The 19,910-nt window shown below is 59.0% G+C and overlaps 1 protein-coding gene across 1 annotated transcript; it reads right to left on the reverse strand.

The window, feature by feature from the left end:
• Window positions 1-16,126, reverse strand: TOP1MT (DNA topoisomerase I mitochondrial). Its single transcript, XM_060127551.1, is given in 14 exon segments — window positions 1-172; window positions 642-791; window positions 6,829-6,916; window positions 7,384-7,532; window positions 8,010-8,110; window positions 8,380-8,448; window positions 10,274-10,469; window positions 10,697-10,842; window positions 11,134-11,278; window positions 11,947-12,134; window positions 12,623-12,745; window positions 13,646-13,674; window positions 13,677-13,745; window positions 16,033-16,126. Coding segments are annotated over 14 exon segments (1,635 nt in total). The 5' UTR covers window positions 16,112-16,126; the 3' UTR covers window positions 1-69.
• Window positions 16,127-19,910: the final 3,784 nt, after the last annotated feature.

A 19,910-nucleotide genomic window follows, 5' to 3' on the forward strand; every position in this document is an offset into this window, starting at 1 on the left:
GTACAAAATTCCCCAATCCGCTTTAATGGTGAAAAAAAATAAGTCCCGACGAGGCACAGAGACGCTCATTTAGAATTCAAAGTCTTCGCCTGCCATGTCGAGAGCCCAGGCGAACTTCTCCCTCTGTGTCTTGTTGTAGATCTTCTCCACGGGCACCCCAAACCTCTTACACCTGCCAAGAGGAGACCGGGGTTCTTGGGAGGAGCGGGACAGAGGTCAGGACACCAGGCGACCCAACCTGCTCCTCCTGGGCACAGCACCCACAGCACGGCCACCAGCCCAGGGCAGCAGGGAGGAGGCCGTGTCCCCCAGTGCAGCCCAGCTGTCCTCCGAGCGGGGTGCTCAGGGGACGCTTACAGGGCACACAGGCGACCCAGTCACCCCACCCCCAGTGGGCAGGCTGGGCTCTCTGTGGCTGGTATGCGGCTTGGGGTCCCACCCCAGCCTTCCACTGCCCCAGAGCTCTCGGGCAGAGAGGACCAGTGACCCAGGACTCAGCATTAAACACACCAGCCAGTCGGGTCCCATCACAGGAAGGACCTGTGCTGACCACAGGGCCAAAGGGACTGAACTGGGGCCACTCAGGGGTCCGGTCCCCTCCTCGAGGCCACGAGTGGGCGCGGCGGCCTGGGCCCACGCACCAGGCGACACTGATCCGGGGGTCCAGGCAGTTGAGCTTGGATGTGCCCAGGGCCACCTGCTTGCTCTCCTCCTCGTCTGCGGCCTGCATGCTCAGTCTCCTGAGCTGCTCCTGCAGTCTCTCCAGCAGCCGTCCCCTCTTCTCCAGGAAGCTGGCGAGAGAAGGAGGGGCACAAGCCCCCATGCTGGTACCCCCCAGCCCCACTCAGGCCAGGCGAGCCCAGTGACGGGGGAGCCCCCGGAGGCTGGAACTCCCTGGGCACGAAGCAGGTACCATCCATCCAGACCTGACCTCACAGGAAGCGCCCAAAGGCCACAGGCAAACAGAAAGGGGGCAAAGGACAGAATCAGATACAAAAGCCTTTCCACACCTGTGAAAGATGCTCAGTCCTGACCTCACTGCCTTAGAGAAAAGCGGATTTATCAAGGCAGGACCCTCCTTTCACCCTCCACACGCCCTTCCCGAGACGCCAGACAGGGCACCCTGCAGAGGACACGGGACAGGCACAGCCACGACATCCACGTGCACGTGAACTTCGACCCCAGTCCTTGTTCCGGGAACTCCGGCTCCGAACCCACCTGGACACGTGTGGAAGGACCGCGGGTGGAGGAAACGCCGCTCTCAGAGGCTGAGCGGCCCCGACAGACACTACAGCGGAGCGTGTGAGGCGGGGTCTCTCCCCAGGCTGTGCACAAGGGTGGGCCGCAGCCCCAGGCACCGCTCTGCAGTGGCCAGCAGGGCACCAACCGAACGCCAGGGCGCCAGCGGCAAACGGCAGGCGGCTGCTGGTGCCACCAAGAGCGGAGGGGCGGGGGGCGCACGCGAGTCCTCCCGGAAGGCACAGGAGGCTTCCCTTCCCAGCAGCTGCCTCTGAACACGAATGCCCTTCGGTCTAATGGCCAGACTTTCTCACACACTCACCCCACGACTAAGAAGCACCTGCCTGCACCTGAGGAATCTTTCATGCTTTCACAGCCACAGCAGCTGCGAATAAAAGGGGGCACCCCGCTAGAAACCAGGAAGATGAGGGAAACCACAGACGACCGTGTCCTGGTGGGGCAGACCAGCTCCCGGGAGACATGCCACCAGTGCTGACGCGACGGGGAACACAGGCAAAGCGATCACTCAGCAATTTTAAAACTTCCCACAAAGAACAGCCCAAGCCCAGAGGCGTTCACTGGTGAATTCTACCAAATGGTTAAAGAAGAATTAACTCCAACTCTTCACAAACTTTCACAAAACAGAAGAGGAGAGACCGCTTCCCATGTCCCTCCGAGACCAGCGTCACCCTGACACTGAACCAAAGACGTCACTGGAAAGCCACACACCATTATCCAGTGTAAATACAGAAGCAAAAACCCTCGTCACGACAACAGCAAGCCTAATCCAGGACGCATAAGAGATTCTGCACCACGAGCGAACAGGATTTATCCCTGGGATGCAAGAACGTGACACCCGAAATCCAACTAGTGCAACACAGCATCGTCTCAACAGATACAGAAAAATCATCGGACAAAATCCAGCACGTTCCAGGAAAAAAACAAACCTCGACAAAAGCAACAGAAGGGCATGTCCTCACCTTGATAAAAGCACCTAAGAAAACCCACAGCTGACGTCCTCCTCAGCAGTCAGAGCTCGGCCCGTGCGGTGGCAACAAGACGAGGGGTCCACACACACCACCTGTCCTCAACCTGCGCTGGAGGTTCCAGCCAGAGCACCAGGCAGACGAAGAAGTAAAAGGTGTCCGGGCTGGAAAGGAAGACGCAAACTGTCTGCTTGAGGACGACGTGATCTCAAACCCGAAGGGATCCGCCAAGCAACTGCTAAGGCTAACAGGCGAGTTCAGTGGGGTGCAGGGCGTGAGGCCAGCCCACACGCATCAACTCTACTTCTGTGTGGTCTGCAGAGGACGAGTCAACACAGCAGGCCCGATCAACCCTGGAGAGAAAGGCCTGCCTACGAGGCTGGATGTCGAGAGGGCGCCTGCCTCCCTAACCAGCCGTGACCGTGCAGGGTCCTGTGAGTCCTACGGAATCACGGAACCTACAGGGGGTCTGGGGAGTCAGCGGGAAAGTGGGACTCGCTGGCACTCTGACCCATGAAACACGGCACGAGCTCTGTTCTGGAAAGGAAGGACGAAGGGCTGGGGCAGGACACGCCCTTGGCCCCTGAGTGGCCCAGAGTCTCGCCCAGTGTGCAACAGCAGGAGAGCTGCTGTGAGAAGGCGAGCCTGGAGATGACAGGTCCAACCCCAGCTGACTGGGCTCAGATCCTCAGGCTGCTTTTGACCACCACGGCTGAAGTGAGGGGCGAAAATACAGCTCAGGTGATGCCTGGGCTTCTGTTCTCCAGGTGGGAGAAAGGACCCAAAGATTCCCAAAACTGAGCTCTGGATCGGCCAAAAATGTTACAAGTTTACACGGCTCTCCCCTCCAAGCAGAAAAGCCTGGAACAAAGTTTTAGAAAAGACTGCTGCTCTCCCCTCTCCCTCCCCAACCGCCATTCCAGCTGGGATCTTCCCAGGCAGCTGTAACGTTAACCCTGTAAAGGTTTACCTGCTAGGGATCTGAAAAAATTAGCAGTAAGAAAAAGCAGGACAGGGACTTCCCTAGTTGTCCAGTGCGTAAGACTCTGTGCTCCCAATTGCAGGGGGCCCGGTTCCATCCCTGGTCAGGGAACTAGATCCCGCATGCGTGCCGCAACTAAGAGTCTGCGTGCCGCAATGAAGATCCCACGTACCACAACTAAGACCCGGAGCAGCCTAAACAAATTAATTAATATTAAAAAGAAAGAAAAAGAAAAACAGTACAGTTCTTGCAATGGCTCTGTATTTTGTGGCTACCGCATCTGGACGCAGAGTAAAAAGCTGACACAAAATGTAAAATGGCTGGAACTTCCCTGGCGGTCCAGTGGTTAAGACTCCACACTTCCACTGGTCGGGGAACTAAGATCCCACACACCGCACGGCACGGCCAAAAGAAGAAGGAAAATCCGTGTAACTTCATAAATGCCAGAGAAATCGTCCCAATCAGAAAGGATGCGCAGGAAAAGTGTCAAGGGGACTCAACAGCCGTGCTCTGCAGCCTGTGGGAGGGTTAGAATCCAAACTCTGAGTGCAGCAAACACATCTCCATAAACGATGGTTTCTTACTCTGAGTTGCCTATTGACATCTCTGGGGAAGGAGTCCACGTGAGGAAGGGGGTTCTCCCGAGAGGGAGACACGTCCTGGAGTCTGGAGAGCTGGTGGATTTCTAACGAGCTCTCGTGAGATGGGACCCAGGCTGGTGACCTGGCCTGATGCGTGCCCTTTGGAGCAGATCAACTTCTAACCTCCGGATGGACAAGCGACTGAGGGCTCAGGGAAGCCTTGTGACTTGGACTTGCGGCGTCTCCACTTTGCTGCTGCAGCAAAGCGACCGGTCTGCTGGGAATCTCGGGTCTTGCTGCCTGGGCCTGACTCTAGGCAGAAACCCAGCACCGTCTGCAGCAGGAGAGCGAGTGGGACGGAGGCTCCAGGACTGGACCTCAGACCCCAGGGTTTTGGCAGATTTAGGACATCCCTTCGTGGGACCCTAACCATGCAGACATAGCTGCTGGCTGGACCTTGGGGCCACCTGCAGATGCCCCCAGGAAAAGGCCCGTTTTTCTGGCGGGGCAGTCAGAAATCAAGGGCGCCGGGCCGTGTGTCTCTGGCGCAGAGACTGCCCACGGCCCAGGCTGTGATCCTGCATGTGTACCAGTGGGGGGCGGGGGTGCACCTCCCAGGGACGCCACAGCGCTCCACCTGAGACTCTCCAGGTAAGGGGAGCTCGTAGCAGGGGAGGGGGCTGCCCCGGCACTCAGCCCAGTGGGGCAGGTGGACCCCCAGATGCAGCCCATCTTGTCTCCGCTGCTCACTGGATCAGCAGGAGGACACAGCCGTACACACGTAGACGTTACATGAACATGAGAACCTCTGTGAAAAATCCAGCGTCTGTCCCGCCAGCGCCTGGATGTGGTGTGTCTTTCTGGCCCAGATGCATGCAAATGTTTCTCTGTGGCAACACTTCTGCCCCTTGTGCACAGAACCCAGATGAAAGGTCTGGGAAAGAAAGCAATGCAAAGTTATGATGACTGACCACGAACATGATTTTGTAACAACAAGGGGAACACTCCTGAGATCCTGGTCCCTGGGGAGGAGGGCAGAAGCGCTGGCTCTGAGCCCAGGGAGTGGGAATGAGTCGTGTGCAGCGTCCCGCGGGCCTGAGAACCGTCCATGTGTCCTGACACTGTGAGGGATCTCAGCTCAGTGCCGAGTCCTGGAAGTCCTCCTGGTGAATCACTGAACCTGTGGGTGGGCTCGGGGACATGCAACAAAGCCAGCAGGGAACCACCCAAAAGTGAAATGAAGAAACAATTCCATTTACAACAGCAACGAAAATAAAACACTTTCAAATAAACTTAACCCCCAAAAGTGCAAAACTCGTCCTCCAAAACTTTGCTAAACGAAATGAAAGAAGAACAATGCATCTAAAGAGACATCCCAGGGCTCACAGGCTGGAAGGCTTGGCCTTGTTAAGAAGGCGGTACTTCCCAAACGGACCTCCAGCGGCTCCGCACCCCAATCAAAACCCAGGCTGACTTCCCTGCAGAAAGTGACCAGCCAACCCTCAAATTCATCTGGATTTTCAAGGGACCCTGAATAGCCAAACAATCTTTAATGAGAAAACCAAACCAGAGCTCACACTTCCTGATTTCAAACTTACAGGCATCAAGACTGAGTGGTACTGGCAGGAAGACAGACAGACAGATGAACGTGAACAGAACGGAGCCCAGAAACACCTGCCATCAGCTGATCTTCCACAAGGTGTCAAGACCATTCAGCTGGTGGGAGTGGAGCTGGGAAAACCGGGTCCACATAAGCAAAAAGGAAGTGGAATCCTTACCTCACACCATGTACAAAAAATAACTCAAAATGGATCAACTAGCTAAATGCAAACACTGAAACTATAAAACTCTTACAAGAAAACCTAGAAATGCATCTTTATGACCTCGGGTCAGGCAAAGCCTTATTAGACGTGATACCTAAAGAATAAGCAACGGAAACTAGACTTATCAAGATTTTTGCGCTTCAAAGCACCCTACCAAGAAAGTAAAAAGACAACACACAGAATGGGAGAGAGCCTTTTCAAATCATGTATTTGAGGACTTTCCTGGTGGTCCAGTGGTTAGGACTCCACGCTTCCACTGCAGGGGGCACAGGTTCAATCCCTGGTTGGGGAAGTTCCGCATGCCACGTGGCGCGGCCAAAAAAAAAAAAAAATCATATATTTGAAAAGGTACTCGTATCTGGAGTGAATAATGAGCTCTTATAACTCAACAGTAAAAAAAACCAAAGAACTCAACTGAAAAACGGAAAAAGGACTGAACAGACATTTCTCCAAAGACCACACACAAACGCCCAGTAAGCAGAGAACAGAGCCTCACACGTCGTCAGCCAGCGGCGAAGCGCAAAGCAAACCCACATCCGCCGGACTGTAACCAAAGCGAGGGAAGACGAGAACAGTGCCAGCCAGGGTGTGGAGAAACTGGGCCCCAGAGTGCGGCCAGTGAGAGCGTGAGCGCGCTTTCGTAAAACCTCGGCGCTACAGAGTAACCCGACGATTCTACGATGAAAGCCACACAGCGGGAACACCCAAACGTCCAGACACATGGACAGCAAAACGTGGTCTGGCCACACACGGAATATTCGGCGACTGAAGCACTGACGGGCTGCAACGCGGGTGGCCCTCAGCAACATTACGCTGAACGAAAAAAGCCAGACAAGGTCCACAGATGGTGGGATTCCATTTGTGCGAATGTCCAGGGGCTGGGGGAGGGGATGGGGTTTGTTTGCAGCAGTGGAAACGCTCTAAAATGTACGGTGACGATGGCTGCGCAGCTCTGTGAACGAGCCGGAACCGCTCGCCCGCAGCCCAGAGCCGAGAGCCTCTGAAGGAGAGAACCACGTGGCCCGGAGCTCGGGGGCCCGAGGACAGGCGCTTCTCCTCCCGCACTTCCGCACTGCTTCACGTTTTGGCGCCAATATAGTTTGTATCTTTTGAATCAGAAAATACGATTGAAAAGAAAACCAGAGAACTGGTGAAGACAAAAGCAGGCTCACTGCCAACCCCACGACTTGGATGGGCCGAGGCCTCCGGACACTTGCCTCTTGGACCTGCCGTCCCCTCTGCATTTGTGCTCGGCCCTTGCCTCCTTCAGCTCTGCCTTGGCCTCGCCACCTGCTTCTTCTTCGCCTCTATCTGCAAAGAAGAGGGGCCCAGTCAGGGCTGCTCCTGCCCACCCTGGTCCAGCCCCAGGGGCCTCCGTCCACAGCCTGCAGGCCCTATGCCCTGAAAGGGCCCAGCTGACCAGGTCCCCTGGGTACCCGTCTGCCCATTCAGGGTGCTGGAGCGCTGGTCCTGACTGGTCACTCTGTGGCCAGGGGACAGGGTGAGGCCAAGCGGCCCCAGACATACCACCTGCTCCAGCCAGACCCGGCCCCCTTGCTCTGCTGACCTCCCTCCTGGGCTAGAGGCCCTTCCACACCAGAAGGCCGTGCAGGATGGCCTCTGGCCCTCCCTTAGCCGGTTCTCCCTCCTGGCCAGCACCTGGCCCCGGGCAGCCCTGATGTGCCCAAGCCCCTCCGAGGGCCGTGCGCTCCCAGGGAGGGAAGAGGAGGGGAGCCGCGCAGTCGCCCCAGAGGCCCTCCCGCCGTGCCCGCCGCGCGCCTTCGACCGAAGCGTCTGTATCGACTTCTCGAAGGTCTTGGGAGTTGCCCGCTGATGGTTGCAGAGAACGGCAACGGCCCGATTTGCTCGGTTGTAAGACAGAATCTTAGCGGCTACGCTGTCTTCAGCTAAAAACAGGAGCCTGTTACGCAGCGGCAGCCACAGGACAACAGCCGCTGCCGCCCCGAGGAAGGACCTCACAGGACAGGACTCAGGGTCCGCACCTAGTCCAAGGGCCTCCCAACAGAGGCAGAGAGGAGGCCTCCCCAGATCCCCCCCGAGAGCATCGGGCCCACGTCCAGGAGCCCCCCTGGGGGTGGGAGTGGCAGGAAGAGGGTTCCCGCACACAACGGGGGGACACGCAGAGCTGGACAGGCGCTTCAAAACCGACTCTGCCGAGGAGCGGAGACTGGGCAGGGCCCTGACCATGCGGGTGGCCCCGCAGGGATGGCTCGGCCTGGGGACCTGCACATCCCTGACCCGTCCCCGCAGGCCAGGGGAGCTCCACTCTGCCCTGGACACCGGCCACGAGGCATCCCGTACCAACCCAGCAGCCGGGCACCAGCCCACGAGCGGGCGCCCTGTCCCCACACCAGGGACCCTCACCTCTGGTCAGTGCTCTCAGCTGGCCTGCAGGGTGAGGCTGGCGTTGCAGGTCCGGAACACCTTGGCCGTCAGGCCATCCATCAAGTCCTGCAGGTGCCTGTTCAGACTGGCGATCTGAACACGGGGAAGAAGGTGGGTCTCAAAACGTGGTCTCCTTTGGGGACAGTTTCATAGCACTCTTCCCGCCCCCCCCCACACCTTTGGGTGGAAGGAAGCTGGTGGTTAGACAGACGGCCCTCAGCCTTCTCGTGCAAGAGAACATGCCAGTCGGCGCTCGCGCTCGCCCCGTGGCGTCAGCCTGGCCCTTCTGGACGCAGACAGGCCGAGCTGCGCTGCAGCCCTGGGTCACCCCATCAGCACTGCTCTGAGCCCCCCAGGCTTACGGTCAGTCTATCAAAAAGCTCATCCCCAGGGCCTTTGTTCTCCACGAACAGCTACAGATTCTCGTACACCTGCGGCAGAGAGAAGAAGCCTTTACAAAGACCCCCTCGTGCCCCGGGCAGGAAGAAGCCTCCTGGGGCCAAGGAGATGGAGGTAAATGAGGGGCGCGAAGGGCCAGCTGTGCAGCAGACCTGGGAGACCAGCAGACTGGGTTTCTCCCAGGGAGCAGTCAGCACCACCGCAGGGTCACAGGCCACGTGTCCAGGCTGCTGTCCGTCGCGAGGCTGGCGCCGTCCCCTCACAACGCACACCCTGGCTCCTTCCTCCGTCACCCACGCCGGGTCCCTCCAGGTGACCCCACGTCCACAGTCAGACTCGTCTGACACCACAGCGCCTCAGAGGACCTTCAAGGTCCCTTTGTCCAATTTCCCTCCACCCTCCCTTTCCTTTCCGTCCTTCTAAGGGAGCGCAAACGTCCTCCCGGCTTGTGTCAGCCTGGGCCTGTCTCTCCGTGCAGCTGTGTGTGTGCCCCACGGGGCTGGACGCCAGGTGCCCAGCTCCAGAGTGACCGGAACAGCCCCCGCTCTCGGCACCGCGACTCCTGACTGGGCTAGTGCCTTAGGAAAGTGGTCCCAGCGCTCCCTCGCCCTCTGCCACGTGAGGACAGTGAGAAAGCGTGGCCACGCCGGGAAGGGGCCTCACCGGCTCACAGCCCCCGACTCCAGCCTCCAGACCAGGAGACGGAAACACTGTTAACGAGGTGCCAAGGCCAGGAACTCTATCAGGGCGGCCAGAACTGAGACATGTGGTGATTATCTTGTTACTAAAACCCCTTCTCCTGCCCCAAGGAAAGCCTCCCCCTTTCCTCACCTGCGGCTCCCACCAACTCATGCCCTGGAACAGATTTCAGATGCCTGGGCACGCTGTGCAGCCCCTCCCGAGTGGGTGTTTCTCCGTCACCCTCGACGGTCTTCCCAGACTTCCCGTTCTGTGTTCGGGCAGCCATGTCTGCGTGTAAGGTGTGTGTAAGTTGCAGGTGGTCAGTGTTGGGTCTGCTCTCGTTGCTGTGACACGGGGCCTACCCGGACAGAGGCCAGGGCGACTGACACTCTAGGGCTTGTCACTCCAGAAGGAGTGGAAATCCTGATTTCCCATCAGAGCCCTCTGCAAACCAGAGACTTAACCCCCCACGCCCCCCCCCCAGCTTCATCCGTCCCTCCATCGGCAGGGGCGAGGCCAGGCGCTGTGGGCATGGCCGTCAGCCAGCAGGCTCAACCCCTGAAGCTCATCGTTCACAGAGGGGAGACCGGGGACACCGCCAGAGTGACCACAGCGAGCTGCATGCCCAGCGGCCAGAACACCCTTCCCAGGTGCGTTGGGGTGAACAATGTCCCCCGCAAATTCACGTCCTTCCCAAAACTTCAAAACGTGACCTTTTTCACAAATAGGGTCTTTGCAGATGCAATGAGTCAAGACGAGGTCACAGTGTGGGGGGGCAACTCCAACAGGACCGTGTCCTCACAAGAAGAGAGACAGACGCACGGGGACAACGGAGGCAGAGCTGCACTGCCGCAGCCTCGAGCCAACGCGCCAGGATGCACGGGCACCTCCAGACGCCAGGGGGCCTGGAAGGTTTCCCTCCAGAGCCGCAGAGGGCGCACGGCCCTGCCAACACCCTGCTCTCGGAATCCTGGCCTCTAGAATGCCACCCTAACCCACCAGGAGGGTAGTGGCGGCGCTGGCGCCTTGGAGGGCAGGTCCAGTTCAGCCTACGGGCGTTCGGCCTTGCCACCAAGCCTGACGGGACAGGAAAATGGGCCTCGTGGCCCTGCGCCCTCCCCCTCATGCCCCCCGAAAGACAGCGCCCAGATCTCAGGGGCGAGCGTGGGGCACGACCCACCGCCCACACCAGGCGCTCACCGGCACTTTGTTGTAGTAGCGGATTGAGTCCTTTCCCAGGAAGTCGAATTCCACGACGTACGGGCAGCCATCGGCCTCTGGGTGCAGCTGGATGCGTTCCACGCGCAGGGAGCAGCAGCCCACCGTGTCAGCCGTCTCGCCCTCCTCCTTCTCATGCCCGGCTCGCAGCGGGCGTGGTGCACACACACAGCGGCACAGACGGACACGCCCCTCAGGCGCACAACGTACAGACGGGCGCACACACGTACGCACTCAGGCACACACCCACCCCTCCACCTGCCCGAGGCTCCGGCTCAGGACACACAAGCCCCACGGTGCCCCCAGCTGCCCGTCCAACCAGGTCTTTGCGACCCACTGGAGCCTCTGTGAAGAGCAGGCGGGAAAGCTGGAACCATCCGCACCTTGTCGATGAAATAAAGGGCTGCGGTGCATGGTCTCGCCTTCATTTCTTGGGACTTCCAGTCGGCCCGGTACTGAGAACGGATCTCGCCCGCAACTCCTTTCAAGCGCCAAGCCACTTCATACTTCTCCCAGTCTCTCTGCCCCTAACGAAGGGAGCGAGTAGCAGAGAAAACCCCGGAGATCCCTTCAAACAGGCAACGCCGACCCCCCCCCCGCCCGGGCCCGCTCTCACCCGCTCGGCTCAGGGCCGCGGAGCAGACTCCAAACTCAGCGAAATTTAAAGACAGTGTGACTCTAAAGCCCTTGCTTTTGAAGACAAATGGCCGCTGGACACGGTATCACTTCAGAACTGGCCCGCTAACGCCCACGACCTCAGGGACTCCCGGCCAAAGCGGCCCGGCCCAGCTGGGGGCGGCAGGTCAGAGCCAGTTCACCTTCAGCTCGGAGCTGGGGTTCAACATGATGTACTTGACGGAGCTCTGCACGTTCTCTGTCCACGCCGCCAGCCACGTGACCGTGCGGTCGCACCGCACCTCCTTCCGCCGGTGACCTACCGGAGGCTCGGGTACTTCGGAGTCCCTGCAGCAGGAGAGTGACCCAAACCCGACAATGCGAGACCCTGCTCCCTGAAACACCGGCCAAACGCCGCCGCCCCCTGCGACTGCGCCGGCACTGCAGGCGCCTCCTCGCCCAGGCCACACCCTCGCGGCGCGGCCTCTGTGTCGCCAGGCGTGTGAGGGGCTCACTCAGAGCTGCTGCTCCCACACGTGAACCGGGACGGCCACCCCCAAGGCCACACACGTTGCCAGCTGAGCAGCCCCACGGGACACAAGCCGCCGCTGGGCTCCTGATGGGCCCGGGCTCCCAGGATGCTTCTGCCGACCCGGCTCGGCCGCGGCCCACGCAGCGGAGGGACAGAAGCTCCTGCTGGAGCGTGGCCCGCAAGTTCCAAACGCTCACGTGTTACCAGACCATCTCGATCACCTGAACTGCGGAAAACTGTGTTGGAAGGACACGGACACGCTTTCTTGGCGGAGTGAAACCTCAAGCAGGGGGCAGAGTGACAAGAGCTGGTTCAGCAAACAGCACGTGGGCTGCCGCAGAGCGTCCATCTGTGGGGAAGGTGCCCTCCCGCCCGGCCCACAGAGCCTGGAGTGACGGAGACACACCCTGCATCGGGCCCCACTCCCCCGGGTGAGAGGCAGGACCAAACACCACCACCGCCACCACCCCCGCCCCGCGCGCACCTGCTGCAGCTGATGGTCACGTCCTCCGGCAGGACCCTCCTCTTCAGCATCCCCATCTTGGGGTGGTCGCCGCGGCCCCGGAACAACCCAGGGGGCTCGGTCTTGAAACTGCCGACCTTCTCTCGGTGCCCGTCTAAGATACAGTAGGCAAACTCTTGCTGAAGTTTTTTCGCCTCCTTTTTGAGCTCCTGCGTTCATAGAACAGCGTGTAGCATCAGTGGTGAAGACAGGACGAGACTGGTGCCCACGTCTGCCGGGTGCACAAGACTCGTCAGAGCCCCTTCACTGCTGCGGGACCCCGCAAGGCCCAGCGAGGCAGGCGGGCCGAGCGCAGGGCGGGGCGCCCGCCCCCCAGCTCCCGGCTGCAGCTGTGCTGGTCCACTGTCACCACGGAGCATGAACTACGGAGCCACTAGTTCACACGGTGGGGTCACTGTCCCCCGTGCTCTGGGTGGACGGAGCACTTTTTAAATGTGTTTAGGGGCACGTACCTCAAAAGTGTCTGAGAATAATGGAGCGGAATCAGAGGCCCCTTCACCACACCCTGTTGGGGTCTCGTCTAGAAGAATCACACAGGAACGGCTTTTGTGAGAGGAGGGGTCGTCTTCTGCATACCAGCAGCCTCCCACGCCACGCCCCAGGGGCCCACGCCAGACTGACCCCCGAGCAGCCCGACCTGCTTCTCCTCCTCGGGCAGGGCCTTCCCGGCGGCGTTCTTGTCCACAAAGTATCCGTGGATTTCCGTGAAGTCACACTTGTCCAGGTGCTTGATTACTGTCCTCTCTTCTGCTGTCATTTCCTGCCCCCAAATCAGACACGTGTTCTCAACATCCAACAGGCAACGGTCACAGGGGCAGCGGGGACCCTCCCCCACCGCGGCAGGGGTCCCACTCCACAGGGAACGCTAACATCCCAGAAGCGGGAGGAGCAGACTCTGGGCAAAGACGCCAAGGCCACCCCGACCAGCAGCCTCTTCAGTTGTCCCCCAAAGAGAGCCTTTTCAGGCAGGTGGCCCAGGTGTGCAGGTGGACAGGCGGGGAGCTGAGGCCCCAGTGCTTCCTCCTAGCGGCCTTCGGAGTTGGGCCACGTGGCCGCATCTGAAGAACCGCCCCCTCTGGCTGCTGCGTGGACCGTGCATGGCACTAGGGGCCCCTCGCTCACCACCAGGGAAGTCGGCCCACCGCCCCCCGCGCGGTGGAGCACACACGTGCTTGGTGGTCCCCAGTCCAGCCACACACACACACAGCCCACAGCCCCACCAACCCCCAGGTCCCTACAGGGATAGGTGTGAGACCGCACCACACCCTGCGGCAGAACCCAGGTGCCCGCCAGCCGGGAAGGGGACACACGCGGCGCTGGTGTCCTGCCCAGAGCAGCCGGAAGGGGTCTGGGGTGCGCTTTCTGAGGGCGGGTCCACAGGTATAGCCAAGATGAGTGCAGGTGCGCACAGAACCCAGTTGTGGTTTTTTTAATGAAAAAGAAAAAGCAACTAGCACCTTATCTTCAGATAGCTTGCCAACGAGCATCTCTGTTTCCTAGGGGCCAGAAAATGCCACTCCTGGCACCCCGCAACCTCCCTTTCCTAGGGATTCCAAGCTCGGCTCTGCCTGGCCTTCCAGCCACTGGAGAGAAGTGAGGGTGGGCAAGCGCCTAACAGCAGCAGGCCGACACCAAGAGCCCGCGGCCGCGCAGCGCGTACCTTCCGCCAGTCGCTAAAGAAGTTGTTTATTCATGATCCAGCATCTTCCCATAAAACGTGGCAACCTCCTCAGCTGCTAAGCTCAACTCCATGGGCTTCCCTGGAGACGCCGGAAGATACACTGATTTAGGGAGCCGACCCACAACGTCCTGCCCCTTAAGTCACGCTTGGTTACACACGTTGTATTGTATCGTAACATAGCCGGCGTTTTTAGTTCAGGAGAAGGCTCTAAATTTAAGAAGACGAGCACAGCCACGCACGGGTGTGGCTTAAGCATCCTGGAGCACAGGCCAGGCCTCTGTAGAGGCGTCAACGGCCAGAATCGCCCACGTTTACACTGCTTTAATGATTTATTTTGCTGCTACGCTTACATGGAAATTTACAGTTGAAAAACACGAGAAGGGGCTTCCCTGGTGGCACAGTGGTGGGGAGTCCGCCTGCCGATGCAGGGGACGCGGGTTCCTGCTCCGGTCCGGGAGGATCCCACATGCCGCGGAGCGGCTGGGCCCGTGAGCCATGGCCGCTGAGCCTGCGCGTCCGGAGCCTGTGCTCCGCAACGGGAGAGGCCACAACAGTGAGAGGCCCGCGTACCGTAAAAAAAAAAATAGAAAAACACGAGAAGTTTTAGGACACACATCGCCACGTAACGTAAAAGTAAGACAAAAGTTAGGGCTCCGAAGCAGAAAGATGTGAATAACTGTAGCAGCTGCAACCTTTTAAACACCCTCCCGTCTGCCCAATGACTTCCGACATTTTACTCCAAGAATCAGTATGAGAGACGGCTCAGTGGACGGCAGGGAGGCAGCAGAGCAGCGCGAAGGCCGGCGGGGGCTTCACCACGGAGTTCTCTCAACTGTTGTGTATGTTTGAAGATTTTTATCACAAACGTTGGAAAAACAAATATACGTTACTTTGATAGTAAGCATAAGGCACTTGGGATAAAACAGCACAATTCTTCCCAAAACCAGCTTCTCGGGAGGACAGAGAACTAGCTGAGCAGCCAAAGCCCGAGGGGCTCAGCTCCTGCCCTGTGAGCGCCCCCTCCCCAAGGCTGGGCCGCCCAGGTGCCCACGAGGCACAGGACGGGCTCTGACAGTCACGGAATCTAGTCTAGCTCGGAAAACCAGATTCTAAACCAACACCCACGTCGATGGAGTCGCGGTGAACAAAGAAAAAGCGTGGCTGTGTGTGCTGGCCGAGTGTCCCCCAGGGACAGGCACGTGTGACCCAGCAGGAGCCCACGGGGTCACCAGATCCCCCAAGGAGACAAGCACTACAAGAGCCCCAGCGAGAGAGGAGGGGAAGGAGGGGAGGCAGTCCTTCCTGCCGTCCACAAAGGCCTCCCTGTGGCAGCGCCTGGCAGGAGCCGGGACGACTTGCCAGCGACCAAGGCTGGCCTGTGTGCAGTGCCCACGCACGCCCTGCCGAGGGCCTGGTCTGACCCAGGAGAGGCGGAGGGCCACCTTCAGAAGGCTTACCCTAGCAGAGATGCAGAAAATGGGGGGAAACAGGTCAAACTAGCAGCACAAAACTAAGCAGAAGGGGCTTCCCTGGTGGCGCAGTTGTTAAGAATCCACCTGCCAATGCACGGGACACGGGTTCGAGCCCCGGTCCAGGAAGATCCCACAGGCCGCAGAGCAGCTAAGCCCATGCGCCACAACTACTGAGCCCGTGCTCCAGAGCCCGCGCGCTGCAACTACTGAAGCCCACGCGCCTAGAGCCCGTGCTCCGCAATAAGAGAAGCCCCACTTGCTGCAACTAGAGAAAAGCCCACGTGCAGCAACACAGCCAAAAGAATAAACAACAAAAAAAACAACTAAGCAGACGCTCCTAACCAGAGGGGTGGAGAGGAAGAGGGCCAGGGCCCAGGGGAGGGGCAGTGAGGGGTCGGGCCAGTCAGCACATGCCCACGGTAACAGCTGGGAGCCCGCAGGCCGCTTGCTCCAAGCACCCAGGGACCCAGAGACTCAGGCCCTCCCCCAGAAGGTCCTTCTGGATGCAGGCCCACGTGGGCCAGCACAGCAGGAAGGCAGGGGTGGCAGAACCAAGCTGGGCGAGTTCAAGGACACCGCCTGGTTCATCGGGCACTGGATGTGCAGACCCCGCCCCCGCAAGCACGGCAGTTCTGAGAGGGTGCCAGGCTGCACGTGGGAGGGCCCCCCTGATGTCTCAGGGAGCCTCTGAACTGCAGGCTTGGAAGCAGCCTGCAGACTTGGAAGCAGCCTAGCCTGGCTCCTGAGCGAAGGGCCAGTGTCTCCCAGGTGCACGAGTCAGCCCAGACCCCAGTGGGAGAGCCACCAACGGAGCAGGCCTGGGTGGCCGCCAGTTACCAGGTGCAGAAGCAGGTCCCTGGCCACAGTCACTTGAGTCACCCATGCAGTCCTCACCATCATAGTAGAAGCAAACTCCCTCAGGAAGCGGCTCATATGGGGGTGCGAACCATGGGCCTCTGTGCTCCAGCCGCATCCACTTCACGCCGCCTGGGCCCTCCTTCTCCTCTTCCCACCTGGAGGACACACGAGACGGTTCCGACTCTCACGCCACACCTGAGCACAGGTCCTCCCCGCACATCCCTCTGGACGCCCCGTGACCACCTCCCAGCTGAGCTAGGTAAGGAACAGGAGGGGTCATCCCCCTAGGGGTGCGGGGACTGACCCTGCCTGACCTCAGACCACGCCTCTTGTTAGACAAGCACACCTCCCTGACCTGGAGGAAAAGGGGCAGAGAGGCTCCCCCAGCTGGGTCCCTTCAGGGCCACCCCAGAGTCCCCAGGTCTGGCTCCAACCTACTTTCCCAATCTTGTGCGACTGTAATTTGCAGCTCTTTTTGGAATGCATCTAGTGAAGGTGCACCAGCGAAGCGGCCACTGCAACCCAGCTCCACACTTGGGCCTGACCCCTCTGTTCCCAGGACACCGTCCCTCCCACCCCCACCAGCAGGGCCCGAGCCCCCAGAGGCAGACGGGACTCCGTGATCATGGCAAATCTCTGGCCCCTGGCAGTAAAGTGGAAGTACCGATAGGACTTAGGTCACAGAAGGGGACCAGTTAGACCGCGGTGAGACGCCATCTGGAAGCACTCAGTTAATGACGTCAGAACTCCAACAGGAACCCTGAGCGCAGCCCCGTGAGGGTGTGAACCCAGCCTGCTCTTTGGAAAGGTGGCATTTCACGCACAGGAGATCCCCACCTCCCTCCCGCTATTCCACACCCGCCACAACTCACCCGCCATGTGACCACAGGGCCTCTGCCCACATCCCGCAGGAAAGAGCTTGGGAGCGCTGTGGGCAGAGGCAAGCCTCAGGTCGCAGCACAAAAGCCACCAAGGGGAACTGATCGCGGGCTATGTGCCCGTGCACAGAATGAGTGGACCAAAGCTCCTGGAAATGGAGGAAGTGAGAATCCAACATGGAATGAGAGGCCAGTGTGAGACCACACACACATCAAGTTCAAATCCAAACACTACGGCGCTTAGGCCAGGCCAGCTACATGAGCAACAGAACTTACCAAAACAAAACAACAGTGGGGGAAGAAACTCCCAAATGGGGGCCCCCAGGGGAGCAGGCGTGAGACGGGGCACGTGCTGCGTCTGTGGTCTCAGATCCCCTTTGGGGAAACCGAAGAGCAACATGCGCTCCCCCTGCACTCCCATCCCGCCCGAATGCAGCGGTCAGATGTCTGGGAGGAGCACGGATGCGCCCTTCCGGAGCCCCCGCCCAGGGTCTTCGGCCACCTTACTGGACTCAGCTGACGACCCTCCGCCGGGTCTGGGGGCCTTGTGGGGGGCATCGGGGCGCACCCTGCGTTTGCCCTCTTAAGCCCCGGGAGCGAGAACCTGCCCCCCATGTGCAAAGGCCCGGAGCACCTGCCCTGCCCCTCATCTTCGGGCCGGCCCCACCCCGCCCCGGCGCACTTGGACTTGGTGGATGAACGAGGACCGCGCTGGCCTCCTGCAGGCTGCACAGTGGCACTGGGCCGGCACAGGGTGGTTCCGCCCGGTCCCTTGTCCCCGCCTTGCTCCTCCGCCCGCTTCCCTGTGCTCTCAGGCCTGCCTCCTGATACTGCGGACAGGCCCTCGATTCAAGTCCAGTCCCGCCGACCCCTCCGTCCCGAAGCTCTGGCCCATGACCGGCCCGAGGCTCCTCCCGGAAGGCCGCCTGGGAGCTGCGCGAGGGGCCGGCACAGGGCTTTAGCGCTTGCCCACCTCCCTCCGCCCCCCAGCTCCCGAGGGCACCTGGTGGGTCCTCTGTGATCACACGCTCGCCCAGCACACCAGGCCACACATGGAAGAGGGGCGCTTCCACGCTGTCAGAGGGCCTGACAAGTGAAGCGGTGCAAGGATACGATGTGCAAACACCAGGGGCGCCTCCATCCAGGCCCACGCGGCCTCCTGCAAGTCCTGTAACACAATCACTGCAGACCAGCCCCTTACTACCTCTCACCCCTGTGCAGCTGAGCCCTCCCTCCCACACTCACTGTCCCTGGGTTTGACCCGCACTTCCACCCTGGGCAGCACGATCCAGCTGCTAGCCCTCCAGGGCCAGTCCCGGTCTGGAGCAGGCCACAATGCCCATCCGTGGGCCCTGAGCCAGCAGTGGACAGGGCTCCACCATTTGTCAGCCTTGGGCAGGTGTCCAACTCCCCTGCATCTGTAAGATGCGGCTTAGGGACTGTGGGAAGTGGACAGGTGCACCCCTGTCAGTGCCCACGCAGAGAGTACACAGCGGCCCAGGCACGTCTGCCGCGCCTCCCGCCGCCAGAGGAATGCAGCAGAGACAAGCCCACGTCCTCGCCAACCCCCACCAACTCCGCAGTCCCCGCTGACACCTGGGGGCCGAGGCACTGGCGCACAGCTGCATGGCTGCCAGGGCTGGATCTCAGCACCCAGGCGGGCCATGGTGCTGGTCATCGCCGTTCTGGAATAAGCCGCGCATCTGCTGGCTAGACATATGCACTAGGACTGCAGCAGCCGGTACTCCTTAAGGCCCACCTTCTGCCGAGTGTGCTTAGAGGCCTTGCACGTATTCTCTCTTATAATCCTTCTAAAATTAGGAAGTACATTCTAGTCCAGGCCCACTGTTCCTTCCACAGAATGCTGAGGCCACTGTGTTTTAAATTCAGACTGCAATTTTGTAAACGGGAATGTGGCGGGACAAAAACCGTAAAATCTCTAAAGAGATGCAGAAAAAGCATCTGACAAAAAAACCCAACACCCTTTCACGATAAAAGCAAAAAGCCACACTCAACAAACTAGGATGGAGGGACCCTCCTCAACCTGAGACAGAGCAGCTGAAGACCCCACAGCTACATCATACTCAAAGGTGCCATGGCCCCAAGGTCAGAACTGGACACTGCTATTCAACACGGTCCTGGAGGTTCTAGCCAGAGCACACGGGCAAGAAAGCGACGTAAAAGGCATCCAAATTTGAGAGGAAGAAGTAAACTGTCTTTATTTGCAGATGGCAGGATCTTGTGTATAGAAAACCCACCAGATTCTACAACAACAAAAAATTATTAGGGCTAATAAATTAATTCAGCAAAGTCGCAGGGTACAAGATCAATATACAAAAATTGGTTTTCTTTCTTTACACCTGCAGTGAATTACCTGACAAAATTACAAAACAACTCCATTTACAGTAGCACCGAAAAATGAAAATAGCTAGGAGTGAACTTAACCGAAGAAGTAAAGTATTTGTACACTTTAAACTACAAAACATGTCAAAAGAAATCAAAGAAGCTCTAAGTAAATGGAAAGTCATCCCATATTCATGGACTGGAAGACTCATTTTGCTAAGATGGCAATATTCCCCAAAGAGATCCACAGAAAAACCTTATCCCCATCAAAAGGTTGGCTTCTTTGCAGAAACTGACAACAATCCTAAAATTCACATGGAAATACAAGCTATCCAGAATAACCGGAACAATCTTGAAAGAGAAAAACAAGGTTAGAGGACTCACATTCTGATTTAACAGGGACTTCCCTGGTGGTGCAGCGGTTAAGAATCCGCCTGCCAATGCAAGGGACACAGGTTTGATCCCTGGTCTGGGAAGATCCCACATGCTGCAGAGCAACTGAGCCCACATGCCACAACTACTGAGCCCACATGCCGCAACTACTGAAGCCCGTGAGCCTAGAGCCCGTGCTCTGCAACAACAGAAGCCACTGCAATGAGAAGCCAGCACACCACAACGAAGAGTAGACCCCGTTCGCCATACCTAGAGAAAGCCCACACACAGCAACAAGGACTGAACACAGCCAAAAATAAA

Source organism: Lagenorhynchus albirostris, chromosome 17 (genome assembly GCF_949774975.1).
Source record: "Lagenorhynchus albirostris chromosome 17, mLagAlb1.1, whole genome shotgun sequence".
NCBI lineage: Eukaryota > Metazoa > Chordata > Mammalia > Artiodactyla > Delphinidae > Lagenorhynchus > Lagenorhynchus albirostris.